The sequence below is a fragment of the Miniopterus natalensis genome, chromosome X (assembly GCF_054644295.1).
Source record: "Miniopterus natalensis isolate mMinNat1 chromosome X, mMinNat1.hap1, whole genome shotgun sequence".
NCBI classification, from domain to species: Eukaryota; Metazoa; Chordata; class Mammalia; order Chiroptera; family Miniopteridae; genus Miniopterus; species Miniopterus natalensis.
The window spans coordinates 74,605,333-74,631,585 of NC_142103.1; the positions used below are offsets into that span (position 1 = coordinate 74,605,333).

Below are 26,253 nucleotides of genomic sequence, written 5' to 3' on the forward strand. Positions count from 1 at the left end.
GCCATCAAAACACCATTTAAAAATTTTTATTTATTGATTTTAGAAACGGAGGGAGAGGGAGAGATTTGTTGTTCCAGTTATTTACTTTTTCGTTGGTTGATTCTTGTTTGTGTCCTGGCGGGTATGGGGTGGTGGTGTTGAACCCGCAACCTTGGAGTATCCGGACCACATTCTAACCAACTGAGCTACCCGGCCAGGGCAAAACACCATTTTCATTTTGTAAATAAAACAAAGAGCTGGGTGGCAGAATCCCACCCCTGGATTCTCAAAGCCAAGGATGGATAGTCTCAGCTTTCAAGATCTCCAAAACCGCTTCCGCCCAGAGGGTTCCTAGTCTTCGCTCTAGGAGTCTGGGAGAATTACGTATTAACCGGGCGTGGCCACTCTAGCCCACCTAGGAGGTCCAAGTCTCGTTTGCCCAGAAAGTTAACGCCTCTAGCTCGCCGAGCCAAATCGAGGTGTTAAATGCTCGAGGAGAAGGCTCTGTCGCCCACCCTTCTTCGTTTCCGTCAGACGCTCATGGCCTTGTGAAGCTTCCTCTGCTCTCTGAGCCCTCGTAAGAGAACGCAGTTTCCCCCGGTGTTGCTGCCAAACTTCAAGACCTGAATGAGGAGGGCTGTGGCCTCATCTCCCAGCTAGGATGAGTCATTTCCGGTGACAGACTCCCTCCCCCGGAAGTGAGACCTAATGTAAACACTAGAGCCGGGTGTCAAGGCCCTGGAGGTCAGAAAGCCGTGCCGCGGGCGGCACCGAGAGCTGGGCCTGGGATCCGGACGCACACGGAAGTCAGGTCAGTACAGGTGGCGGGGAGCTGGGGCATTACTCCAGAATTGGTTAGAGTTTGGGGGATAGGCTGGGAGGCTTTTTGAGCAGAGTTCTTGGTGGATGAGGGGATCTAGGACAGGGATCTTGAGTGGGTGCTGGTGTTGGAAGGAGTAGTAGTGCTGTCATGGACTTGAAGAAGTGCTCGGGAGGTGGGGCTTTGTGTGAGGCATCCCTGGGCAAGGTTTTTGGGTGGCTCGGATGTTTGGAATGGGAGTCCAAAAAAGGGGATCTTGGAAGGTGAGACCTTCAAAAGAATGGGTCTTTGAAGAGTTAGGTGGTACGGGGGCAAGGTAGGATGTTTGGGCTCTTGGAGAATGGAGAGAGGTCTGCCTGGGCAAAGCTTTTGGGGACATCAAGGTTTGAAGGGAGTATGGGAGCTCTAGGACAGGAGTCTGTGGGTTGAGTTATCCCAGGTAGGGGTTTGGGGAAGTGTGTGTCCTGGACAATGGTCTTAAGGGGGTAGGTGTGCCCTGGGGCAGGATCATGGGGAGAGGATAGGGGGTATGGAGGAGGAATCTGTCAACATAAGAAACATCCAGACCTGTTGGGAATTTTTTTTATTTTACTTGAGCCAAAACTGACTACAGTTGCCAGGAGACAAGATCTCAAATGCTTTGGAAAACAGTAGTTTGCAGTTTATTTTATGCATTTGAGATTAAAGCAAGAACATAAGGAAGATTACATGAAGGTGGGAGAAATCGAGGTGGGAATCAGATTAGAAGGAGGGAGGGGTCTGAAAGGTGGCATTTCAAAGGTGTGTTAACCTAGATGAGCAGAAACAGTGGACAGGGCTTGCTTAAGGCAAAGATAAACCTTTTACTAAAGAAGCTATATTCCTGCTGTGTGACTGCCCATGATTTGCCCAGTTAAGAATTTATGATCAGATCACCTTGTGAGGTTACTTTCTGTAGAACCCCTTTTTTGTCCATAATTCTTAGTGGGACAGGATTCCTGGGGGTGGGTCCAAGCCAACCCATATTGGAATCAGGGACAGCAGAGTACATGGAAGCGGCTATTCCAGGGGTGGGGGATTTGGAGTGATAGAGGATTCTGAGGTAGGGTCTTTAGGGGATAAGAGGATCTGGGGAAACATCCAGGCTGGTCCTGGTGGGAGGAAGTTAGCATGGCATGAAAAGAAGTAATCTCGAGATAGGCTGGGATCCTGAAAGGGTTTGGGGAAGCCTGTGAAGAGGGAAGGTGTGAGAGCACTCTAGGGTGGTGTAATAGGTTGGGTGGTTCAGAAAGGCATGAAGAGGGGAGTTCCCGTGGATGGTGGACCAACCATAGTTGGTCTCAGGCCTAGGTCATGGAGGTGCAGGAAGAGGTGGATGTCCTAGCCCCCTCTCCCCATTTGTTGACATGTGGAGTTGGGTGCTAGGTTCAGGTGTGAAGATGAGAAATGAGTGGGGGCTGATTTCAAGCCATTTTGGGCATTGGGGCCAGGACTCTCTGGGGGTGGGGAGGAGGTGTTACTGGGACAGTTACTTTCTTTTTCTTAATCCTCACCAGAGGATATTTTTTCCATTGCTTTTCACAGAGAGAGGAAGGGGGAGAAAGAGAGAGAGAAACACTGATGTGAGATTGATTGCCTCCCGCACAAGTCCCGATCAGGGCCGGCGATTGAGCCCACAACTGAGGTATGTACCCTTGGCTGGAATCAAACCTGTGACCCTTCAGTCAGTGGGCCAGCGCTCTAACCACTGAACCAAACTGGCTAGGGCTTTAGATTCTTTCTTATTACTTTTTTTTAAATACATCTTTATTGATTTCAGAGAGAGGAAGGGAGAGGGAGATAGAAACATCAATGATGAGAGTCATTGATCGGCTGCCTACTGCACCCCTCGACTGGGGATCAAGCCCGCAACCCGGGCATGTGCCTTGACCCAAAAACGATCTGCAATCTCCTGGAACCTAGGTCAACACTCAACTGCTGAGCTACACCCAGCCGGGCTCATATTACTTTCTGACAAGCAATTTATTAGGGCTAGGGAGTAAGGAGGAGGGGGGTTCCAGGTCAGGGTCGCTGTGGATCTGGGTCAGCCAAATGTGAGATGGGGAGGTTCCCGGCCATGCTGTTTGGGGTCTTGGGAGTTTAGAGTGGAAACCCCAGGACTCTTCCCCCTGTTTTTGTCTTCTTGCAGTCCTGCTGTGGTTAGTAGGTAGTAGAGTGAGAGGAGGAAGAAGAAATCAATTAGGGACAGGAGTTCTAGGACTTGGAGGGCAGACCCCAGGACTGTTTCCAACCCTTTATCCATCTGTGTCCAGGGAAGCAATCCTGGATCATGACTCAGCAGCCACTTCGAGGAGTGACCAGCCTGCGTTTCAACCAAGACCAAAGTGAGAGACTTGCGCCTGTACCCTTGTGGGAGGGAGGAAGAGAGGGAGAGAATGGTCAGAGGTGGGTGTTAAGCAACCCTAGCTTCCCAAATGAGCATCCTTTGAGGCAGCCTGGATTCCTCCCATTCCCTAGGCTGCTTTTGCTGCGCCATGGAGACAGGTGTGCGCATCTACAACGTGGAGCCGTTGATGGAGAAGGGACATCTGGGTGAGCCATCAGTGGGGGAGAGGCAATGGGCAGAAGGGACAGGCTGGGCTGTGCCTCCCATCCCTACTGACACCCTGGTCCTTGTCCAGACCATGAGCAGGTGGGCAGCATGGGCCTGGTGGAAATGCTGTTCCGTTCGAACCTGCTGGCCCTGGTGGGCGGTGGCAGCAGCCCCAAGTTCTCAGAGATCTCAGGTAAGCACCCTCATATCATCCCGCCCTTGGCCCAGATTCCCTGGAATCCTGGCCTCCCCCAGGAACCCCAAGGCACTGGCAGATGAAGATGCCAGAGCACCTTAGAGTCACACAGTGAGGCCTACAGCTTGGAAGTCATGGGTCTTATAGTTTAAGACGCTTAGTGTTTTGTTTCATTTAACAAACATTATTTGGATGCCTCCTGTACACCATATCTTTACCTATAGAGTGCTTGCTGTGAGCCTGGTACTATTCTAAGCACTTTACGTGTATTAACTCTCACAGTAACTCTATGTGGTAGGAAGTATCATTATCTCATTTCTACAGATGAAGAAACTGAGGCCCAGAGAGGTTGAGTGACCCAAGGTCAAATAACCAATAGGTTTTAACATCTTGAAGCTGTCTCCCCAATGCCCACTTGCCTTGAGCCTCAAGTGCCATCTTGTTTTAAAGGTTTTTTGGTTGATCCCATTGGGACATGGCAACAGACTTGCCCTAAACAAATCACAGAGCCTAGGATTTCTCACAAATCTTGGGAATATAGGGACTAGGACCCTGGAGGCAGAAATAGTGACAGGAAGTTACAGGTCTGGCTGCAAGTCCCTGCTTGCTTGCTGTGAGGTCCTTGGCCAAATACTCAATCCCTGAAAGCCTGTTTCCTTTCCCATAAATGGATATAACAGTTCTAGGACCTGTTCTCTCAGGAATCACACCCACAAATGCTTATACTGTGTGAGGCTCACATTGGGTATTAGTGAAAGGTTAAACAAGTGAGTTGAGGTCCCATGGGGAGGAGGGGTGGGTCTTGTGTCAGCAAGGCTGCCTCTCACTTTAAACCTTGGTCCCGATAATGCACCTACCTGCCCAGCAGTGCTGATCTGGGATGATGCCCGGGAGGGCAAGGACTCCAAGGACAAGTTGGTGCTGGAGTTCACCTTCACCAAGCCAGTGCTGGCTGTGCGCATGCGCCATGACAAGTGAGCCTGAAGAGGACTGGGGGTGGGGGAGGTGGGAGGTCCCCACAGCAGGTGAGAGGGTTAATTCTGCCTGGGTATCTACCCTCCCCTCATGGCTGTCCTGTGTTATGTGATGCCCACAGAATTGTGATTGTGCTGAGGAACCGCATCTATGTGTACTCCTTCCCCGACAATCCCCGAAAGCTGTTTGAGTTCGACACCCGGGACAACCCAAAGGGTGAGAAGACCCAGATATGCAGGAGTAAGGGCAGGAGGCAGTGAATGAGGTGGAGGGGAAGAAACGAAGAGAAAAATGGGAGCGGTACACAGAGAAACGGGAAAAGAGAGGCAGGGAGTCTTTGCACAGAGATGCTCAGATAACCTGAGATGCACAAACAGGGGTGGGCAAAAGTCGGTTTACAGTTGTTTGTATAAGAAAAGACATGCAGGTTCTTATTATTACAAGAGCTTTATAATTACAAAACATCACAATGCAGCTGTAAACCTACTTCTGCCAACTCCTGTATTCCCCATCTATCCATCTTTCCATCCCTTAACCAGTTCTCTCTCCTCACCCTTAGCCCTGTCCCACCCCTGTGTGCTCCTGATAGCAGAGCAAATATACCTTGGTGTGTTTTTTTTGTTTTTTTAAACATATCTTTATTGATTTCAGAGAGAGGAAAGGAGGGGGAGAGAGAGAGAGAGATAGAAACATCAATGATGAGAGAGTCATTGATCAGCTGCCTAGCCCACAACCTGGGCATGTGCCCTGACCGGGAATTGAACCTCGATCTCCTGGATCCTAGGTCGATGCTCAACCTCTGAGCCATGCCCGGCCGGGCAGCAAATATACCTTGTAAGCACATGGGTGGGTGTGTCAAGGACCCCTGGGCCTCCTGGAGCCGCCAAGGCTGTGTAGGGAAGAAGGGAATAGCCTCACTGGTGGGGAGCACAGCTGAGGGCAGCACTCAGGGCTCTGTGGGTAACATGTATCATGGAAGGCTAAAGTCCAGCCCTTATCCAGCTCTGTCCATTCTGAGACCCTGCCTGGCCACTGCCTGTTCCCTGCTTCCCCTTTACCAGCCCACCCTCTACTTCCTCCTCATACCCTAGGGCTCTGTGACCTCTGCCCCAGCCTGGAGAAACAACTGCTAGTGTTCCCAGGACACAAGTGTGGGAGTCTACAACTTGTGGTGAGTTGTCCAGTGAGCAGGGATGGGTAGGTGGGTGGGCTAGTTCTCCCTGTGAACTCGGGAACCCTGCCCTCCATACTACCCCAAGCCCAAACTGCTCCTTCCCACCATAGGACCTGGCAAGCACAAAGCCTGGCACTTCATCTGCTCCATTTACCATTAATGCACATCAGAGCGATGTCGCCTGTGTGTCCCTAAACCAGCCAGGCACCGTAGTAGCCTCGGCCTCCCAGAAGGGCACCCTTATTCGCCTTTTTGACACACAGTCCAAGGAAAAACTGGTGGAACTACGCCGAGGCACTGACCCCGCCACCCTCTACTGGTGAGCACAGGGTATGCATGGTGGGCCAGGGACTCCATGCCACATGACATGTGGGTGTCATTGCTGGTTTGTCTTCCAGCATCAACTTCAGCCATGACTCCTCCTTCCTGTGCGCTTCCAGTGATAAGGGCACGGTCCATATCTTTGCTCTCAAGGATACTCGCCTCAACCGCCGCTCTGCGTGAGTACCCCCACCCTGCCATGTCCCCATCCCTCTGCCCCACCCTGCCATGTCCCCATCCCTCTGCCCACATACTACACCTCGGCTTAGTCAGTGTTGCCTGCAGGCTGGCTCGCGTGGGCAAGGTTGGGCCTATGATTGGACAGTACGTGGACTCTCAGTGGAGCCTGGCGAGCTTCACAGTGCCTGCTGAGTCAGCCTGTATCTGCGCCTTCGGTCGCAACACTTCCAAGAATGTCAACTCTGTCATTGGTGAGTGGGACTAACCCTTGACTGGGGGTATTGCATGGGAAAAGGCCTGCAGGTTGGACCTGAAAGAATTTTAGGGAATAGGAAGCCTGAAGAAGCTAGAATGGGTGGTTTAACTCTGTTATCAGTGAGGGGAATGGCATGTGGGCAAAGCGCTGGAAGGAGACTGTAGGCCATGGGACACTTGGATTCAAGTGTATGGCTTTGGCAGCCTCTAACTTTTTACTGATCTTCCCCCCCTCCCCCTCCAGCCATCTGTGTAGATGGGACCTTCCACAAATATGTCTTCACTCCTGATGGAAACTGCAACAGAGAGGCTTTCGATGTGTACCTTGACATCTGTGATGATGATGACTTTTAAGGACCCTGTGGGTTGTGCTAGGGACCTGCAGTGGCAAAGTGCAAAGCATTTATTGGGGTGGGAGTGCTAGAAGCCACCAGCCAGCAAGCACTAATGGGGCAGATGCCCACTTTCCACTCCTCAGAGCAATGCCTAAACAGCTCATTTCTTCCAAGCACTTCTTGATGATTATGTCCTTAAGGACTGTGTACCCACAAGGCCAGGCCAGGGACCCAGAGGGGCAGCAGATGCCCTGGGGCGCCCAACCTGGAGAAGAATACTAGGGACCCAGAGGGAGTGCCCTAATCCAACCTGTGGGGATAAAAAAAAAAAAAAGTCTTCCGAGAAAGAGCCAATCTCTGATATGATGAATTTGAATAAAAAGCCCTTAATAGTATTTATGGCTGGACTTCGGGGGTGGGGCCTGGAGGAGATGAGGCTGAAAAGGCACTGCAGTTTCCAGAAAAGGTGTGACCCTCTTGGACAGAAAGGAGGTGGGACCCTGCTCCGGTCCTTCTGACAGTCCCTACCGTCATCTCTGCTTAGTCCGTTTGTCTGGCCACTGTTACTGCGCCGCCCGGAACAGGGCTCCTTGGCGCGCCTCCATCTGGGATTGGATGGGAACGCCTCGCTCCGCTGCCAATACTTAATTTCCCGGCAGTTCCTGTTCTGGCGTTTTCATTTCCGGTCACGTGCGTTGCTGCGCCTGCGCCGTCCACCTGGGTGGGTAGTGTAGCAGCAGTCCCTCCCAGACTCCATTTCCCGGTGTCCGCTGCGGTGGCGCGGGGTGTAACGGGTGTTGTAGTTCGGCTGCTCTTCTGGCTGGTCCAGCGACATCGACTCGCAGGATGTCGGAGGTGCGGCTGCCACCGCTACGCGCCCTGGATGACTTCGTTCTGGGGTCAGCACGTCTGGCGGCCCCGGATCCATGCGACCCGCAGCGATGGTGCCACCGCGTCATCAACAATCTCCTCTACTACCAGACCAACTATCTTGTCTGCTTCGGCTTCGGTCTTGCTCTGGCTGGGTGAGGGAGGGAGGGAGGAAGAGAGGGAGGCGCCAGTTGGCCGGGGATGCCTGCAGGGCATGGAGGGTGGGCCCGCGGGGTTCTGAGAACCGGGAAGGGTAACCTGGGGGGGGGGGGAGTGGGTGCAAGGCACGGAAGGGAAAATTCAGAGTTGTAAAGCCTAAGGGGTTTGGGAGTGGGGACTTGAGTGGAGTGGGACCTAGTTATAAGGAGGGACTGGAGCTGGATACAGCCTGGCTGAGTGGGGCCCGAGGGGGTTAGCGGGACTGGAAGGAAGACCTGAGAAGGGTGGAGAATGTGGAACTGAAGGGGAAACGGCTGGAAGGTGGACCTGAAGATAACGAGGGCTAGAAAGTGGGGTGTGAGTGTGTCTGGGGGTAGTGGGTCCACTTGAGTGATGGGTCCGGAGCGGCCCTGGAGGCCTTAGGGTAGGGACAGGGATGTCCCTGTGGTCTAATTGAAGGGTTTGGAGGGTGGACTTTTGGAGAATCAGGGCTTGGAGGGAAGTCTATGATTGGAACGCAGTTAGGAGCAGGTACCTGTTGGGGAACTTGAGCCAGGAAGGAGGATCCAGGGACCGAAGGCCTGAGACCAGAGAGGGTTGGAGAGCCTGGAGGAGGGACTTGAGTAGGGTTGGAAGTTAAGAGTAGGACCTAAAACCTGGGGGGGGGGGGGTCGGTTCCTGGAGGGAACCTGGGCCTGGGGAGAGGGAAATGCGTGGACACAAGGCCTGGAAAAATAATCTGCAAGGGTTGGGCTCAAGAGTGGGTTTGGGGACAGGATGGAGAGGGGGTAGGATCAGAAGGAAACAGCAGGGAAGGAGCCAGCTTATCGGGATGGGAGCGCCTGAAGCTCAGGAAAATGGGGCTGTAGGATTGAAAAGAAAGGGTCCATAGGGAGTCCAGGGCTCCTGGGAGTCCGTTGCCCTGAAGGGTGGACTTGTTGGAGACAGGGCTGGCGGGAGTATTTGTCCGGCTTGCAGGGTCTGGAGAAGAGAGACCAAAGCTCTTAGGGCCTGGGATCCTGTCCACGGTGGTCTGGGGGGCTTGGAGGCCGAGCGGCCCTCTCCCCGACTGGCTGACTAGCTTAGTTCTATTGTCCCCGCAGGTACGTGCGCCCGCTGCACACCCTCCTAAGCACGCTGGTAGTGGCGGTGGCCCTTGGGGTGCTGGTGTGGGCGGCCGAGAGTCGTGCGGCCGTGCGCCGCTGCCGCCGCAGTCACCCTGCCGCCTGCCTGGCTGCAGTGCTTGCCGTTGGCCTCCTGGTTCTCTGGGCGGTGGGCGGTGCTTGCACCTTCCTGTTCAGCATTGCCGGGCCAGTGCTTCGTGAGTCTCCATTATCCTGAGATAGCCGGGAACAAGGCCTGCGCTTGTGCGTGGCGCCGGGCCCGCCCTGCCCTGGTTCTTGGGTGGAGGGGGGGCTGGGAGAGCCGGTGGGCGTGGCCACGCCCCTTTACAAAGCACCTTCCCTGGCTTCGTTTCCCTCTTCTGGGAAGGTCTCTCTAAATACTGCCTTTCCAGGCCTCACTCCTGGTATTAAGTACCTTCCATGGCCACGCCTCTGTTACAAAGCGTTACTCTGCCACAGTTTAAGGATCAGAGGTGCCCTGTCCACTGACCACTCCATTGGCCTGCCTGCGCTCCACTTCCCCTCTGTGGGCCCCATTGGCTAAAGGTTGATGTCCCATTCCACTGACTCCACTCCTTTCGGTATTGCCCACAGTGATCCTGGTGCATGCCTCGCTCCGCCTGCGCAACCTCAAGAACAAGATAGAGAACAAGATCGAGAGCATTGGTCTCAAGCGGACACCAATGGGGCTGCTACTGGAGGCGCTGGGACAAGAGCAGGAGGCTGGATCCTAGGGCCTTGGGATCTGTACCCAAAACCTGAAGGATACCACCCCCAACCCCGACCCATAACTGAGATTCAGAGTCTTTTCCCAGCCCTTAAAATAGGAGCCCCTTGCCCAGTTCAAAAATAAGGGCATCTATAATGCTGCCCCCCTGCCCTGAGATCCAAAACTGGGATATCCCTCATACCCAGTCCCTGTTACCTAGAGGAACAGAGTTCCTCAGTCCTGAACTTAGGACACAGAACCACCCACATCCAGCCCAAAACTGGGGCTTGGAGACAGGAGTATCCATGGCCAATATCAAACTAGGTAGACACTCCCCCAAACCTAATCTGGGATACACTTGTCTCCCATGCTCAGCCCCAAAGCTGGGGTGTGGGACCAAGGCATTCTCAAATCTTGAACCTTAGACCAAGGCTTTTTCAGACCACACCACAGCTTTGAACCCAGAACAAGGCATTGCCAAATCCTGACTCCAGGAACCAAGTGTTGTCGGTCCCCCTCTGGGTAGAAGTCAGGTATTCTGATCCTGTTGAACCTTGATCCCAAGTTACCCTAACACTCACCAGTCCCATTTGCCTCCCTCCAGCTCTGCTTAGGGATTCTGCCCTGCACGCCCCCCCCCCCTCCAAGTTCCACTGTGGTAAGGACCATGGGGTGGGGTGGGGGTAGTCCTAACCTGGAATGAGGCATATATATCAGTGTTGTTGCTACAATAAAGGCTGTTACATCACTCAAGCTAATTGGGCCTATCATAGTGGCCTTCTTTTAAATTCTGTTAGATTCTTTCTGACTGGGTAGGTCTCTGTCAGATATGTGGGTTGATGGGGTGATCTCTCCTGGGAACCTGTTACCTCCGGCATTAACGCAAAGGTAGTTAAGGGCATGCAGTGTTCCCATTATCATTTGTATTACTAAGGGCTCTTGTTCAGGGTTGGCTAGAAAACTGATCACAGACAGGCAAAGAAGTTGCCCCACCTGGCAAAACAAGTAAAGCTAAAAGCAGATGACGTTGTCACAGGCTATTTCCACAGTGTTATATTTTTCATAACACGGTGTTATAAAAACATCTGGTCTTAACTACAGGTATGGGACCCAAGGCAAGGCAGGGAGAAGATCAACACATAGGTTCAGTTTACACATTTATTTTAGAAATCCTCTTCCAATGTGGGTAGTGTCTTGGGCCCAGATCCGCTGATACAAAAAGAAAAGTTTAACACCAGGTAAAGGGTATGGGGACCCCTAGCTGCAGAAAATCACAGACAGGTATAGAAAACACAGGTTGCGTAGATTTGTTTAAAAAGTGGCAGAAGGAAGGAAAGTCAAGGAAGATGTGACGCAGCCTGTGGCCAGGCGTCACCTGAGGTTCCATCACAGCAGCATCCCAGGACACAACACACCCAATGGCTCTGTCCTTGGGCCCTCCTGTGGAGCCTCCAGAGTGGGGATAGGGTAGAGACTGCTGCCAAAGGTTGGGCCATCTCGGCCTTGGGGCAGAGGAAGCGGGCACAGACAGGCAGACAGGAACTGGGGCTCCTTCCCGCACCCCTGGGGTGGGAAAATGAACCCAAGCCCCCCCCACCAAATGTGGGCAGAGAGCTCACCTCCCCAAGAACTGCCCTGGTGGGGGGTGGCAGAGAGTTCTGTTCATACCAGAGTACCTAGCTGCCCCAAACAGGGCCCTGCAACTCTATATGGTCCATTTCATGGAGGGGGTTTCCTGAATGGAACAGGCTGGGCATGGAACAGGAATGAACCCAACCAGACAATATCACAGTTTCCCTTTTATAAAATGTCTAGTGTTGGGGAGAGACAGTGAAAACCTAAATCACAACTGTAAACAGAAAAGGAGGAGGGGGCTTGGAGCCCCCATTACACCATCCCCCCTCTTTTAAGCTGGCTGAGGGCCCCCAGTTCCCAGCACAGTATGAGAGGAGAAGCAGGGCATCAGACACCTTCATGGGCCCACACAGAGCCAGGGGCCTTGGAAGATCAGGTTGGCACCCCTCACCCAGGACCAAGAACAAGCAGACCCCGGGACTCGGCGAGGTCAGCTGTGTGCTCCCCAGCCTGGAGTCATGCCCAGGCCAACAAGGAGCGTACCAGAAGGGGTCAGACCAGTGTCCCCGGGGTCTGAGGATCAGAGCTGGAGGACTGCTCCCCCTCTAGCGTCAGGTCACTTAAACGAGCGCTCAGCTCCGGGGGGTACAGGAAGTCCGCGTAGTATCTTTAGAAGTGGGTAGCAGGAATCCAGAGGACAGGGTGGGAAGGCAGAGAAGAGAAGAAAAGACGTACAAGACACAGAAAGAGAGAGGAAAATCGGCTCATTAAAGCGGCGGAGGGAGGCACAGGACAGCACCTGGAGGCTCACAAGCACAGGGTGTGGTGAAAAGAGGAAGAGAAAGGCAAGGGCACAGGATGTCCCTTCTTCCCAGCACCCTGGTTCCAAGGTTCATTTTCAGCTGGCATGCACTGGTTGTTAAAATATTAAAATCCTTCTATAGCTTGGTAAAGAACTGCTGCTACCAGGGCCCAAGATACCCCTCCACTGAGACTCTATGCACTAACATAGGTCAGGCAGAGCCCAGTGACCTTGTGCCAACCTGCAGTTAGCACTCTCATTGTCCAAGTCATTAGCGCTCACAACTATCTGTCCCTTAGCCTGGAGACTTTGCCGTCTACCTTAAGAGACCCGTACCCATCAGTAAAAGCACCCCCCATACCTGCCGGAGACAGGGGGCGCCGTGAAACTCCTCGAGTGCGGGAGGGGTGCCTGGCTGGGGGCCCCATAGAGCGCCTGGCCCACCTCATAGCAGCGGGCATGGAGGAAGGGCGGGTGTTGCGGGCCCATGTGGGAGAGCACAGGCCGGCGTTGGGGCCCCGAGGCCAGTCCCGAGTTCCGGATGTACCAGTCCCGTAGCCCCTCAAGGGCAAGGTTCTTGTGGCCACTGCGCTCGCCAGCTGGAGGGATACGAGTGGGTGGGGGCATCCATAGCAGAGGGTTTGGATGCACTTCTGGACCCTCTGCAGCCTCCAGGGGCAGGCCACAGGGCTTGGTGCGGGTAGCACGGGTGTGGGGGTCCTTGCTGCGGAGGAGGGGGCTGCTGCCATCAGCTGCATACACAGGTGGTGGGCCTGGGAACATGGTGAGGAGCTCATCCCGGCGGGAGAAGGGTCCTGGGACCTCAGCTGCAGGCAGCAGCTCCCCCCAGCCTGGCCCACCAATTCCTCGGGGCAGGCCCCGGTCCAGGGAATAGTCCAAGAGGAAGTCTCCACACATAGGTGGGAGCCTGGGGGCCCCACGGGACGCAGGGGCAGCTGAGCTCGGCCGGGCAGCCCGGGGAGGATCTAGGGGGCCAGCTGTGCGGGAGGAGAAGGCAGGGGCTGGTTGGGGGCGCTCATACAGCACCTCACTGCTCTTGCAGACTGGGGGACCAGTGGCAGGGGGAGCCAGAGGCACAGGTGGGGAGCCAGCTCCCCCTGCAGCTGCCCGGTCCACTAGCAGGGCCTCAGAGCTGTTGCTGCGGCGGGTGCGAGCTGCAAAGAGTGAGGCGCGGTGGTCCGAGGCCGGGTCTGCCCGAGGGAATCCCATCTGGGAGTCCTGGCTGCCAGACCACTGGCGTGAATGGAGGCCTTCAGGTCTGGAGGAGAGGAAAGAGGGTGATGGGAGGAAGGTCAGATATATCAGGCAGATGGGCTGAGTGCCCCAGGTCCATACCATACCTCTCTCTGAGCCTTCACTTTCCCATCCCCTAAATGGACCCAGGATCAGAAACTGTATGTAAAAACATGTTAGGTAGAGGCATGTAAAGGGCAGAAGAGGTTCTGTCCCAGATTGGAGGGGAGAGGGATTAAAAATGTATGGGGGGCCTGGGACTGTTAGCTTCAAGGTAGATGCCAGTGTGTGGGGGGCTAGAGAGGAAATGCTGTCAGGGAAAGGCCCGAAGCAGGCTCTTCTAACACATCTGACCAGCACCTTTTACTAAGGTGCTTCTCATGGCTCCCCACCTCCTCCACAATGAGGTACTAATCCTTAGGCCTCGAATTCAAGGCCATTCCTAAATTCTCTGTACCCCCCCATGTGTATGAACCATCCAAAACTATCATTCCACAAGCCACCACCACAGAATGCAAGTACCATAAGGACCAGGACTTTGTTTTGTTCATAGCCTGAGAAATGCAGGCACTTGGTATTTAAGAAGCAGTAGAGTACAGTGGTTAAAAGCACTGAAACTAGAGTCAAACTTAGGGTTCAAATACTAGGTCTTTGGTTTACTAACAAGTCACTTAGCCTCTCTGTGCCTTGGTTTCCTCATTTATAAAATGGGAATAACAATAGCACCTCCTCAAAGAGATTTTGTGATTAAATGAATTGATACCATGTAGTGCACTGATCCCTAGCAGACATTCAGTACTCAGCGTATATTAACCGAACTTATTATGCCCACAGCATCTTTCAAAGGCAGATGTTATTATTCCCATTTCACAAATGAAAACAGGATTCAGAGATGGAAAATGACTTGTCTGAAATGCACAGAGAAGCCCATACTTGATCGTTGGGGCTTCTGCCCCCAAGTCCCTAACCCTTTCTTTTCTACCAAAAAATCCCAATTCACATTTCAAAGCCCAGCTTCTCATGTCCCACACCCTTTGGTAATGCTTTCCCAGTTAGAACTAACAGTTCCTTCCTCTGGTCATCAAACCCACCCTCCAAATCCCCTTACTTGCAGAGCTGGGGGCCAGGGCCCCGGGTGAGGACAGGGGTGGCAGGCACACTTCGCCCCTCAAAACTGGAGGCACTCCTGGGCAGCGAGCGTGTGGGGCTAGACAGAGACGGGCAGGACCGGGTACAGGTTAATGTTAGAAACTGTCCCCCCACTGGCAGGCCCTCCTGCCAGCTCAGGCTCAGGACCCAACTCCTGGCTCATGGGGAAAGGAGGGGAGGGGTTCGCCCTCACCTGGTGGGGCTGGCCACAGAGTTCCGTCGGCTCTTCAGGTCCCCATAAAGGTCTGACGGGGGTGGTTTCCATGGGGTTCGCCGCTCAGGGCTGCCCCCAGACACTGCCCGCAGCTGGTCCCAGGTCTTGGGTGGCGAGGGGCGCTCAGCCAGAGAGAAGCAGCCACGAGGCTCCTCTGGGTAGAAGAAAGTGGGGGAGAATTCATTGAGAGGGGGCCAGATAGGTTGGTCGTGGGCAAAGCAAAGGGCAGGGGCTAGGGAGGCAAGGAGGGGGAGAGGGCTGGGCAGGGCTGAGCAGGCTAAAAGGGAAGAGGGGAGCCCCACTGGAGGATGGGGCATGGCTAACGAGAAACTGGAGAGGGCAGAGAGGAGCTGAGCATCAAAGGATGGGTGGGTTTGGGTGAAAGGTGTCCTCACCATTATCATGGCTGGCCCCAGACTCTGAGAGAGAGCTGCTCTCTGAGTGCAGAACTACATCCTCTACAGGCGAGAAGGGAGAGACCCCAGCCCATCAATGCCAGGCCTGGGGCCATCCCCTTATACCACTGGCCAGTACCCTCCCCAAGAATCCACCTTTACTTGAATCCCAGACCACCAGGGACTTGGCTCCACCTATGGGTCAGTCCCAATGGCCCCACCCTTGCCCAGAGCCAGTTTATCACCACTCCTCTTATTGTTCAGGTCCCTTAGGTTCTGCCTGCCGCCCACTTTTCACTGGCTGTTCCCCACCCCACCTTAGCCAATGCCTATTCCCCTCCTATCACTGGTCAGGTGATGGAGCCTGGCTCACCTTGGCTGAGCTGAGTGAGGCGTGTGCCCAGGCAGACATTCTGGGTGGTTATAACTGCCCCTGTGGACAGCGGGAGCACTGGGAGACCTAGGCGGGCTCGGACGTCCCCGAGCTGCTCCTCCAGCTCATGCAGCCTCCGAAGAGCATCTGCCTGCACCTGGCGCCGGCGCCGGCGCTGCTCAGCACTCAGCTCAGGGGCCAAGGCCAGGCGGCGGGCAGCTGCTGTGATCTGCTGCTGCACTGACACCTCGCGTTCCAGAGCCTCGAGAGCCAGCTCCTGCGGGGCCCACCCAAGAGAATGGGACAGAACCAAATGTTGGAGAATGCCAAGCACAGGAGCCAGGCGGTGGCAGGTCCCATCTACATTTGAGGTGGGGCCTGTTCTTCCTGGGGGTAGGGCTGGTCTTGATTAGGGTCTGGGCCTATTTCTTCCAGAGGGTGAGAGGCTTTTCCTCACAGTTGGGGACCAGCATCCTCTCAGACCAGGAACCCACCTACCTCCTTCAGGCAAGGGCCCTTTTCATCTTGGCATCTCCTTCCCCTGGACACAACCCCCCTTTCTGCCCAGGTTCCCTCCCGGCTCCTCCTCCTCTGTATCTGTCCCACCCCCAACTAGTTCTCTCTGACCATCTGCTCACCTCAGCAGGGCACAAGGAGTGGTGTGCTGGGTTGGGGGGCGGTGGAGGGTAGGCTCGGGCTGCAGGGGGCCGCCGGCGGACCAACTGGGGCCGTTCCCCAGGCTCCAGTGGGCACTCAGGGGGCAGCTGGCCAGTTAACTCCTGAGGGGGTGCGGCAGGGGTAGAGACTATCAAGGGTCAGTTGGGAAGATAGGGTAAAGCAGTAAGGACCCCAGAAACTACAGAAGTCCTACTAGGAGCCCAGTCCTGCTCAGCATCACATGCCTGTTATTTCTCTTCCTCCTTCGAATTCTCTACCAGGCAGATGTGCACCCTGGACTCTCAGCCCCTTGATGGCCCAAATCCCAGGCAGTGGGGATGGGAGGCGGGGAGACTTGCTTTGAGACCCAGAATTTCTGAGTTTCTATGAAGACACAGTCTATATACCGCACATCATAGAACACTCCTTTAGGGCCTGGTGCTATATGCTTTGAACTGCATTATTATTTTGGCAAACTGTGGACATTCACACCAAGAGGGGTAAATCACCACTATAAATCACCCCAGGTCAGTTCAGATCAGGTTTTACTACCAAATTTTGGAAAGAACAATTGTTTTGTGAGGGGTTTTTTGGATTTCAAGTTGTTGAGGGGGAGCCTCCATTGCCATATTTTATTGATTGTAAGACATCTAAGATGAGCTTTGAGGAGCTAAAGGGTGACAGAATTTGCAGCTCAGACAAGTGGCTCAGCAATGGCCACCGCAGTCTGCCTAAGGAGTGGTCCCAGATTCTCACTCCCCACCCGACACTCTTAGGGCCAGGCCCTCACCGCCTCTTGGAGGCACACTTTGCGTAGCTCCTGAAGTTTCAGACTCAGGGCCTCCTGCAGAGCTCTCTGCCGGTCCAGCAGTCCCCTCAAACGCTCTGACTTCACCTGGGGAGCAGCCTCTCCGAACAGGGCAGCTGGACACAGAGGGAGCAAAGATCAGTGGGGCAGCCATGGCATCCTTCATCCTGTGGGGCCAGGGACCAACCCTTCCCAAGTGGGCGAGCAGGTGGTGACTCAGAGCAAGGGAGGAGGCAGCAGAAGGAGGAACCAGATACCAACCTGAGGCATTGAAAGTGGGAGAGCTGATCAGCTGACCTTTGACTTCCATCCCGGTGTTGTCAAGAGGCCGTGGCTTATGGTGGGACAAGGCCTGGCAGTGATGCACGGGAACCATTAAGAAAGCACATGTGTGGTCCTTCACCCAGCTTCCCACACCCCAGGAAGAAAGGGTATCCTGACCCCACCCGCCTGCTTGACCTGCCCTCTCAGAATCTGTATCAACATCTGGCCTCCACTTGGCCCTGGTACCTTGGTTCCCTTCCCATTGAGTGGGAGCACGGCAAGTGGGGAGCTGGGTGGACTTATGATGCCTCCTCAGAGGCCCATGGGCCACAGTCAGGAGTCTCACCTGGGAAGGGAGAATTAATGTCACAGATTCAGTCAACTATAACAACAGTGGGCATTTATTAAGCACTGGAGTGCCTGGAAAAGTTACCTTATATGCCACCTTTAATCTTCACAACCACCTTGTGATGGCAGTTCTGTGATTATCATTACCCCTAGTTTAGAGATGAGGAGAGTAAGACACAGAGGGGTGAAGTAACTTGCCTCTGGTTAAGGATAGAGCCCAGGCCTACCCCTTTGGTCCAGCACTCTCCATCACTAGAGCTACTCCAACCCCCCCAATCCCTCATAAGTTCGCAGCCCATTTGACCTCAAGGCCTTTGTCCAGGCTGTGGCTGCTGTGTGGAGTGCTCTTTTCACCTCTCACTACACCAGCCCCTGGTCCTCGCATGCTGGGACTTAAGTGTCACTTCCAGAGGTGGGCCCCCACATTATGCCCCCCCCACAACTGCTGTCCAACAAGAGACTACCTCCCTCGTACATTCATGAGGACAGGAAACGTGTCTGTCCTGTTTTCATCAGTATCTCTGGCACTCAGGACAATTCTGTGTGCACAGCAAGTGCTCAGTGAATGTCTGCTGGATGAATGAAAGAATGACGAGGCAGTCAGCCCAGGGATCAGGCTTAGATCTATGGGTCACTACTTGTCCCAACTCTATCCTGCAGCTCTGGTGTGGCAGGGAGTGTCCACTTGGCTCCAGGACCCCTCCAGCCCCTCTGTCCACCCCAGCCTGTCCTGCACCCAGCAGAGGGAAGTGCCCCTGCTGGGACTTTGAACTGTAAAGTCCACAACTACTGATAACAAGCCAACTGTCTTCTGCCTCTTTCTCTGCCCCAAGCTGCCCTAGCTGACCATGGGGCCTGCTTTGGCTGCCTACCAGCCCTGCCCTCCTCCCCTCCTCTGGAGTTTGTTCCCTCCCTCCCACATCCTGCTCGGTCCCCAGCTGGGCAGCCAGGTGACATCACCTGCCACCACCTGGCCTGACCTCAGTGGTAGGCGGCTGGGAGGGCCTCATGAGGCCACAGAGGTCCCATCCCCACCTACCTCGAACTCCTCAGCCTGTTATGACACACTGGCTAGGTGTGGAGAAGACCCAGGCAACTGAACAAGCAGGAGTTCAAGAACCTTCCCCATCTATACATTGGGAGATGTGACCAAGCAGCTAATTTGGTGCTACCAGTTCCTTGGCAGTCCTCCTACCCACCCCATAGGGTCTGTACCCCTCCTGTGGTTCCCTGTCCTAAACATCAGGGGCAGCAATCAGTACCTAAAGCCCTTTTGCACACCCAGGCAGCAGCGTGTGCTTTGCAGAGGTGCTCACATGCCCATGTTCCGAGGTATGACATTGCCCAGCACAGTGGGGTTTCCTTGAGGTCCCAGCTCAGCCTCCTCTGCCCCTAGGCTCCTGGAAGTCCTTCTACCCCAGCATCCATTGGGCTTGAGGAACTCTCCCAGGGCTCCCCTAAACATTCCTTCACCCCAACAGCAACCCCCACTCCTCCCCGGTGGACCTGTTCGCCAGGACTGGTCCTACATCTGACACTAAGCTGTCTCAAGCCTTCCTTCCCTGGGAGCTCACGGTATCTTGGAAGTCAACACGGGGTCCAGAAAGGAACCCTGACTCCACCCTATCAGCCTGACCTTGGGGACATAGCTAGGGCCTGAGTCATGGGGTCATTGGGCAGGCTAGACACAGGGTCCACGCCCCACACCCCCGCACCCAGCTCTGGAACTTCTGCCTCTGCACGCCAGCCCTTGAAACATTTGCTTTGGGGCCCAGGGCTGCCAGGTGCCTACCCAGACATGACGCGAAGGGGATCTCAGCAGCCTCCTTCCCAACATCCTCCCACACCAGCCCCTGGGTTTCCCCACTGGTGGGCCTGTGCTGTCCTGGATGGGCTGCAGCAGGAGAGTTCTGGAGAGCACTCCCACACCCAGAGGCGGGCCCAGCAGGTTTTTCAGGTCTGCCCTTCTGACACCACAACCAAGAAATTCCTGGCTATAATGACTGTTTACAACCAAGACACCTCACTTGGGTGGCACCCTAACACCTTCAATAGGACCCCCATTTCCACATCCTGCCACCATGGGAGCAAATACAAACTCCCAGTGTCTAGACTGTTCATACTGCCCTAAGGGCCCGCTGCCCCACTCTAGGTGAACAGATCGGGGTGGGCAGGCAGGCGAGTTCTCAATCGTCTGGGCTTTCCTGAGAGGCTGGGCCCCAGGTTGAGAGAGGGCAGAGGCTATACTCCCACAGGGAAGGAAGGGGGAAGAGGAAGTGGGAGGAGTGGAGAAGGGGGACTCTGGCTTCTCTTTTCCCTGATCCTTCCCTTCCTCCATTTCCGGCAAGGGATCAGCTTCATGCCAGGAAAGGAAATTGGACATTTTGGGCTTCACCCATCTACTCGGGGGGGCCCCCCATTCCTCACTGTCTTTTAGCATAGATCTAATTCTTTCCCTCAAGGAACATTAGCACACCCCATACCCTCCTCACCCCAACCCATGGGCCCATGTTCCCAGGTGCTCACCAATACCAGATAGGTACTGTGGGGTGGCCTCAGGTACCTGAAAAAAATAGTTGTCTCCACCAGGCCCGGCTCCCGCTGGTAGTGGCAGTGAGCAGTGAGTGCAGTGGCAGCCGCCTAGACCGCCTCCCACTAGGCAATGGCCCAGCCTACCTGGCCTGGGACTGGGCCGGCCCATACCTTTTAACCCTTGCCTGTCTGCCACTGAGGCTTGGGCCACCCTTAGGGGCAGTCTCAGAGTCAGGTACCCTCAGGGTGTCCAGAACAGCCAAGAAGAGAGCCTGGACCTCCCTTCTCACCCCATACATCCAGTTGAGAACTGGGGAAGAAAGACTAAGGGTAACAGCAGTTGTGGCTGTCTCTGGGGCTGCCCAAGTTCCCAGATCAGACCCTGCTTACCCCAGGGTATTACCTGGGAGTTGGGGGATGAAGGTCTGGTGAGGCCCAGGGTGCAAATTGGTGTGTGCTCCTCATCACATTCCCGAGGCCCTTACCCTTTCCTCCCAGGGCAAGACGTAGGTGTGAAAAAGTCTTAGGGCAATTCTTACGCTTACTGAGGTAACAATTTCCCAGTTGGAGAGAGAGAAGGTCAACTTTCCTAATGAGAGGCCAGGTCTCAAGACCCTACCACCTTCTGCAGCTCCAGGAGAAATCATCCCAGCAAAATGACAAAACACACATGTGGCTTAACCCCTTCCGTTCCCTACAAACCTGGGTAGATGGTGCAGACCCAGCTCCTCAGAGTCAGCTTGTAGATGTGGAAGCTGGGTCTTGGAGAGGTGAAGAGGCCTGATGCTGATCACAGAGGCATAAGAGCAGGCCGAATCAGATCTTGGGGGGCTGGGTCCTGGGTTGGAGGCTGACAGAGGCTACTCCTGCAAGGGAGGAGTGGGAAAGGGGACTCATGCTGCTTCACATCCATGCTGGGGTCCCCCCACCATTCTTCCCTGTTGGGCATTTATGGCTAAGAGTCAAGGAAATTGAGCGCTCTGAGTGGTATGATGTACTGTTTCCCCAATACCACCACCTGGGCTCTGGGACTGCACCAGCACACATCACACATCCTGCGTTCCACTTGGGACCATCTGCTCTATGACCGAGGCCCAAGCCCAACCCAGGACCCTGCAGCAGTCCATGATGGAGGTGAAAGGGCAGAATAAGGCAAGTTCCCTGCATGCTTGGCAGGTGAGCCAAGCCTGGAGAGGAGCTCCCTCTGTATCAGCAACACCCCACATTCATGCCTCCTGCCACTCTGCCCACCTTTCTTCCTGGGTATGAGATTTCCGGCAGGGAACACAAAGGCCCCTTTCATCTCCCCCAGCTTCCCCCCCACCCCGTGCTGCCTGGGGCTGATGGAGGCAGCAGCCATAAGATGGGGAGTATCCTCTCAGCCATGGCCTCTCCCGCCTCTGGTGGGACACAAAGGATGATAGGAAGAGGGATGTTTATAGAATCAGACATGAGAGGAACAAGGGTATCTGGCTGGCAATGCAGATCGAGTCTCAAGGGTTAGGTTTCCTCATCAGAAAAATGGGTAACTGGTGCTTACAAAGCTGAGAGGCCAAAGGCACTTTGGAAGGCATTCCACAGTGCAAGGTCACTCATACCATGTCATTCATGACTGTCAATAACAACAATAATAACCTCACGCAGAGGTGGGCTGGTGCAGGAATAAGGAGAAGAGAGAGAAGGTAACTAGGCCTCTTGGGCCAGGCAAACAGGCAGAGCAGAGTCACACATACACGTCATTAACCTCATCCATGACTTTTAACAGCCTGGAAACTGGCCAACCTCTAAGCCCCACTGCAGCTGAGACTTGAGCCTCATGGAGGGGTAGCAAGTGGTGAGTGTGGGATTCAACCCAGCTCTGCCACTAACTGGCTGTGCAACTGCTTGGACAAGTCCCTTAACCACTCTGGGCCTCAGTGTTCTCATCAGTAAAATGGGGGTGACAGTGACCATATGTACCTCACAGGGTTGTTGTGAGCATGACATGAATTAATACATTTAAGGCTTGCTTAGAAGAGTGCCTGGCCTGAGCTAAGTGCTCAATATGTACTGGCTGTCACAATTACAAGAAGTGTTCCTCCCAATCCAAAGTCAGAAGTCAAATTTTATATATATATATATAGCAGAGCTGGTATCCCTCAGCCTCACCTGATAAATCTGAAACAGAGCTTTTTTCATGAAAATAACTTGTCCAAACTCTCACTACCAAAATCAGGAACTAAATATATTCAGGCGAATTTCTGAGACAGAACTAGTATCCCTCAGCCTCAAAACCCTCCCTATTTGCTACCCAGACCTAGATCCCTCCCTACTCGCCAAACCAGACATATTTGAAACAGAGCTGTTTTCCCTCATCCAACCTCTCCCTACTCAACATCAAAAACGCAGGAACCAAATATATTTACACAACACAGTACCCTTACCATCCCAATTCTTGCCACTGGAGCTCAGGAAAATGAAAAGATTTGAAAAGGTTTTTGAGTTAGAGATGATATTCCTCATTATCTGCACTCTTTCTACTCACTATATAAAATGCACAAACATTTGTTTTTTTAACAGCCAGTTTATCAACACACCACCAGATCTGTGTGACAAAGAGGAAGAGTAAAAGAGCTGGCAGGAAACACACACACACACACACACACAAAATGCAAAACCAAAATCCCTTCAGATAACTTGGGGTCTTTCACTGTCTGAACTATCAGAGCTCTCCCTCTCATAACTCAGGTATCAAGTAGATTGGGACAGTGAGGGATGCTTGTGTTGTTATTACTAGGTTTGGATAAATGTTTTAGGTAAATGAGATTGGTATGGTATCTCGTTCCTCAAACTCTCACTACTCTATGAGAAATGCAGGAACAAAACATAAATGAATAACACATTACCTCCTCACTATCCAAATTCTCCAACTGTCCTCAGAATCAAGGAGATTCGGACAGCAAGGGAAGCTTGTTGTTGTTTTGTCATTGCTGTATGGGCCTGATTCTAACACCCAGTGACTGCCCTGCCCCAGACCTGCCCCACAGAGGTTGGATGCACTTATCACAAGGATTTGTATGTTTACTGCTGAGAGAAGGGGTTAAGCTCCTGCCCCATCCCACCCCTACCAAACCTTGAAGTCTCTGGCCTAGAATGTACTTTTTTTTCAGGCCAGGAAAGCAGGGATCATGCACTCAGGGTCAAGACCAGGAGATGGGGTGACAGGACCTGGAAGAGCCACACATACCCTTGAGTCTCCCATCCCCACATATTTGCTCACTCCCCCATGGGGCAGCCCCCAACCTAGCAAGGCTGGAAATATGACCCAGACCTCACAGACTCCCAGAGAGTCACTGAATAATTTAGGGTGTTCTTCCATACTTAGGGAGGGTGGGGAGCATAGAAACAGTTCTATGCCCTCTTAGGGCAAGGAGAGAAATGCAAGCTCTGTGTGAGATCACTGGGCCGGCGTGGGGGAAATCACATACAAAAACCACTTCGGCCACATGAGGCCCGAAAGGCTGCTTGTTCTTCTCATGCTAAGAGAAGCATTCGGGATGAACTTCAGAGACAACGGGAACAGCGGAACCTCCCAGTTCAGGGCAGGGTATAATGGGAACCCTTTCCTTCTGGCTCAGAGGAGGTAGAAAGTGGGTGTTAGGAAGGAGGGAGATCTGAATAGGGTAGAGGGGCATGGAAAGGGGTAGGACAGGAGCCTGGGGTTGGGACAGAATGAAGGGACAGGACAGAAAAGAATATAGGGGGCAAGATAAAATCAGTCATTGTAGGATGGAAATCAGGAGGTTGGACAGAGAAGGAGCCAGGACACTGGCCAGGAGATGGGATGGAGTGAGATTCAGGGCAAGGGTTAGAGAAAAAAGCAGGTGGCAGTAGAGAACAAAAGGGCAGAGCAGGGGTCAGGGTCGGCATAGAACAGTAATCAGAAGACATGATAGGTGACAGGCCAAGACAGTGATCAAAGGAAGGGATAGGAAAAAGGGCAGGTGCAAGATGGAGGTAAGGAACAGGAAAAGACTGGGGTAGAACGAGGATAGGAATGAGGACAGTGATGGGACAAGAGAAGACAGAGGAAAACAGCACAGGTTTGGGGGCAGGGATAGGGCAGAAGACAAAGGGATGATCTAAAGGTGGTTAGCCAGGATGGAGACCAGGAGTCAGGAGAGGGACCAGTGGGATAGTACAGGGCTGGGAGAAAGTACAGATGTCAGCAGTCAGGAATCTGGACAGACGGGGATCAGACTTGGGTTAGGGAGACAGAATAAGACTGGAAGGAGTTCAGAGACTGCATAAGAGTTTAGGAAACAGACAGGTCAAGCATCAGAGCAGAAACTGGGGTGATCAAGACAAAGCAAGATGAGCTTCAGAGATGGAACAGGGTCAGGCAAGGATCTGGGGTCAGGCCAAGACTCCTGAGAACTGGATGGGGTTTGGGATCAGGACTAAGTTTAGGGTGACAAAACAGAAGTTGAGCATGACACCAGGCCAGAATATGGTTAGGTCAGGGGTCAGACCAGAGGTCCTCCAGTCAAGAATGGCCCGGGTTCGAGATTTTTAAAAGATGTAGTCAGGTTCGCAGGGGTAGAGTGAGACCACGGGGTCAGAGGTCGTGTGTGTGGGGGGGCGGTGCGTGCTCAGGTAAGCGCTGGGTCAGCGTCTGGGCCCTCACCCCGCCCAGTCTCCTCCCTTCCTCCCCCAGGGGCTTTACTCACTCAGGGTCCTCGCCCGCGGCATGGGCGGGGTCGGTGTGGCGGGGAGGGATGGTGGGCGCGCCCCTTCTCTTGCCGCCCCCGCTCGTCCCCGGGCTCACGCCCGCTCCTGTTCAGCGCCCTTCGGTGGGCCCCGTTTGGCCGCGCCACCATTAGCCGTGGGGGGCCAGATGGAGGGTGCGGGGAGAGTGGGAGAGCGGCGCCAGCTCCGACGCGGGCGGTGGGCCCCAGCCCCCCTACAGGTAACTCGGGTCGGTCCACTCCCGACTGCACCGCCGCTGAGCTCGCGCCTGAGGGGGGGAACGGGGGGGGGCGGCTGACAGGGGGCGGGGCGCGAGACCACAGCAGCGACGGAGAGCAATTGCGCAGGCGCCACTTCGGTCTCGGAGCTTGGGAGCGCCAGGAGCGAACCCGCTGGGAGCGCGTGCGCACAGGCTTTCTCGAGGGCGGCGGAGCTCTCTCCTTCCCTGGCCACGCCCCCTCAGTGATCAGAGTGGCGCCCCTCACCCTAAGTCACCCCCTAAAGGACCACCAAGCAGTGGCTCAACTGCCTTCTATTAGCCACCACCACACCTCTAAACTCCCCCAACTACCCTCCGTCCCCCAAATGCACCGCAAACCACCCTTCATCATCCCCTAAATTGTATCCTCAAACTACTATCCTCTGATCCCAAGCAATACCTCCAATCAGCCTTCCTTGGACACCCAAGCTGTACAGACTACCTTCCACTACCCCCAAGTTGTTCCTCCAAATCATCTGCAATCAGCCCTGAAACCATTACCCTCCAAAACGCACTTTCAAATCACCCTCCATCTACCCCCAATATGCACACCCTCCACTGACCCCAAACCACTCTCCAAATACCCTCCTAACCATACTCTATTGATCCCCAAATGGCTCTTCAAAAACCCTCAACACTACCCCAAACATTCTCAACTACCTTTGTTGTGGCGCCAGCTGACACCCCAAATCAATTTCAACAGTCACTGGTTCCACCTCCAAACCATGGTCCGTGAACTCCCCACCAAACCTTTCATTGACCAGCCTTATGCCCTGCAAAACTATCTTCCAACAGCCCCTATCACTATCCCATATACTCCCAACTACTCAATGTGATCCTCTAACTGCACTTCAAACAACCCTCCAACACACTGTCCACCTCCAAACCACATTCCACTGATCCAAACTCCACCCTAAAGCACTCTCAAATAGTCCCAACTATACTTCCAAATAAACACCAACCTTCTCTCTGTAGTTACCCAATCAGACCCCCAAATCATACTTCAGACCCAAATATATTAGAAAGCACCCTCCAATGCTCTTTTCTTTTTTAAATATAGCTTTATTGATTTCAGAGAGAGGAAGGGAGAGGGAGAGAGAGAGAGAGAGAAACATCAATGATGAGAGAGTCGTCATTGATCAGCTGCCTCCTGAACGCCCCTGACTGGGGATCAAGCTCACAACCTGGGCATGTGCCCATTCGCATTCCCAGGGAACCACTAATTT

The 26,253-nt window shown here is 53.9% G+C and overlaps 3 protein-coding genes across 6 annotated transcripts; 2 read left to right on the top strand and 1 right to left on the bottom strand.

Moving 5' to 3' along the window:
• The first annotated feature begins 446 nt into the window (after positions 1–446).
• WDR45 (WD repeat domain 45) lies at positions 447–7,202 on the top strand. Of its 3 annotated transcripts, none has more exons than XM_016218435.2 (11): positions 447–790; positions 3,091–3,162; positions 3,296–3,370; positions 3,460–3,564; positions 4,433–4,541; positions 4,664–4,758; positions 5,634–5,713; positions 5,827–6,035; positions 6,115–6,216; positions 6,323–6,468; positions 6,717–7,202. In XM_016218435.2, exons 2-11 carry the CDS (start codon positions 3,108–3,110, stop codon positions 6,824–6,826), a joined length of 1,086 nt encoding a protein of 361 aa, XP_016073921.1. In that variant the 5' UTR covers positions 447–790; positions 3,091–3,107; the 3' UTR covers positions 6,827–7,202. The 3 variants fall into 3 exon arrangements, with proteins under 3 accessions (XP_016073921.1, XP_016073920.1, XP_016073922.1); XM_016218434.2 differs by lacking the exon at positions 447–790 and adding an exon at positions 2,350–2,462 and having other exon boundaries at positions 6,717–7,201; XM_016218436.2 differs by lacking the exon at positions 447–790 and adding an exon at positions 2,351–2,462 and having other exon boundaries at positions 4,436–4,541; positions 6,717–7,197.
• Positions 7,203–7,577: 375 nt separating this feature from the next.
• PRAF2 (PRA1 domain family member 2) lies at positions 7,578–10,427 on the top strand. The gene is made up of 3 exons (XM_016218451.2): positions 7,578–7,832; positions 8,940–9,157; positions 9,555–10,427. Exons 1-3 carry the CDS (start codon positions 7,654–7,656, stop codon positions 9,692–9,694), a joined length of 537 nt encoding a protein of 178 aa, XP_016073937.1. The 5' UTR covers positions 7,578–7,653; the 3' UTR covers positions 9,695–10,427.
• Positions 10,428–10,813: 386 nt separating this feature from the next.
• On the bottom strand, positions 10,814–24,787 carry CCDC120 (coiled-coil domain containing 120). 2 transcript variants are annotated; one of them, XM_087813530.1, is made up of 11 exons: positions 24,750–24,787; positions 20,743–20,906; positions 17,407–17,506; positions 17,158–17,248; positions 16,879–17,012; positions 16,070–16,210; positions 15,432–15,708; positions 15,059–15,121; positions 14,643–14,817; positions 14,409–14,507; positions 11,786–13,325 (listed from the first exon to the last, which is right to left on the bottom strand). In XM_087813530.1, the coding sequence occupies exons 4-11, from the start codon at positions 17,204–17,206 to the stop codon at positions 12,386–12,388; spliced, it is 1,878 nt and encodes a 625-aa protein (XP_087669656.1). In that variant the 5' UTR covers positions 17,207–17,248; positions 17,407–17,506; positions 20,743–20,906; positions 24,750–24,787; the 3' UTR covers positions 11,786–12,385. The 2 variants fall into 2 exon arrangements, with proteins under 2 accessions (XP_016073890.2, XP_087669656.1); XM_016218404.2 differs by lacking the exons at positions 17,407–17,506; positions 20,743–20,906; positions 24,750–24,787 and having other exon boundaries at positions 10,814–11,911; positions 12,408–13,325; positions 17,158–17,310.
• Between the last annotated feature and the right edge of the window lie 1,466 nt (positions 24,788–26,253).

Coding starts and splice junctions, on each gene's coding strand:
- WDR45 (XM_016218435.2), top strand. CDS start 3,108: ATGACTCAGCAGCCACTTCGAGGAGTGACCAGCCTGCGTTTCAACCAA. Junction 4,542..4,663: donor GTGCGCATGCGCCATGACAA/GTGAGCCTGAAG, acceptor TGATGCCCACAG/AATTGTGATTGTGCTGAGGA. Junction 5,714..5,826: donor GTGGGAGTCTACAACTTGTG/GTGAGTTGTCCA, acceptor TTCCCACCATAG/GACCTGGCAAGCACAAAGCC.
- PRAF2 (XM_016218451.2), top strand. CDS start 7,654: ATGTCGGAGGTGCGGCTGCCACCGCTACGCGCCCTGGATGACTTCGTT. Junction 7,833..8,939: donor TTCGGTCTTGCTCTGGCTGG/GTGAGGGAGGGA, acceptor TTGTCCCCGCAG/GTACGTGCGCCCGCTGCACA. Junction 9,158..9,554: donor CATTGCCGGGCCAGTGCTTC/GTGAGTCTCCAT, acceptor TATTGCCCACAG/TGATCCTGGTGCATGCCTCG.
- CCDC120 (XM_016218404.2), bottom strand. CDS start 17,272: ATGGTTCCCGTGCATCACTGCCAGGCCTTGTCCCACCATAAGCCACGG. Junction 16,211..16,878: donor AAGTGTGCCTCCAAGAGGCG/GTGAGGGCCTGG, acceptor GCACCCCCTCAG/GAGTTAACTGGCCAGCTGCC. Junction 13,326..14,408: donor CCTGGCCCCCAGCTCTGCAA/GTAAGGGGATTT, acceptor CCTCTCCTCCAG/ACCTGAAGGCCTCCATTCAC.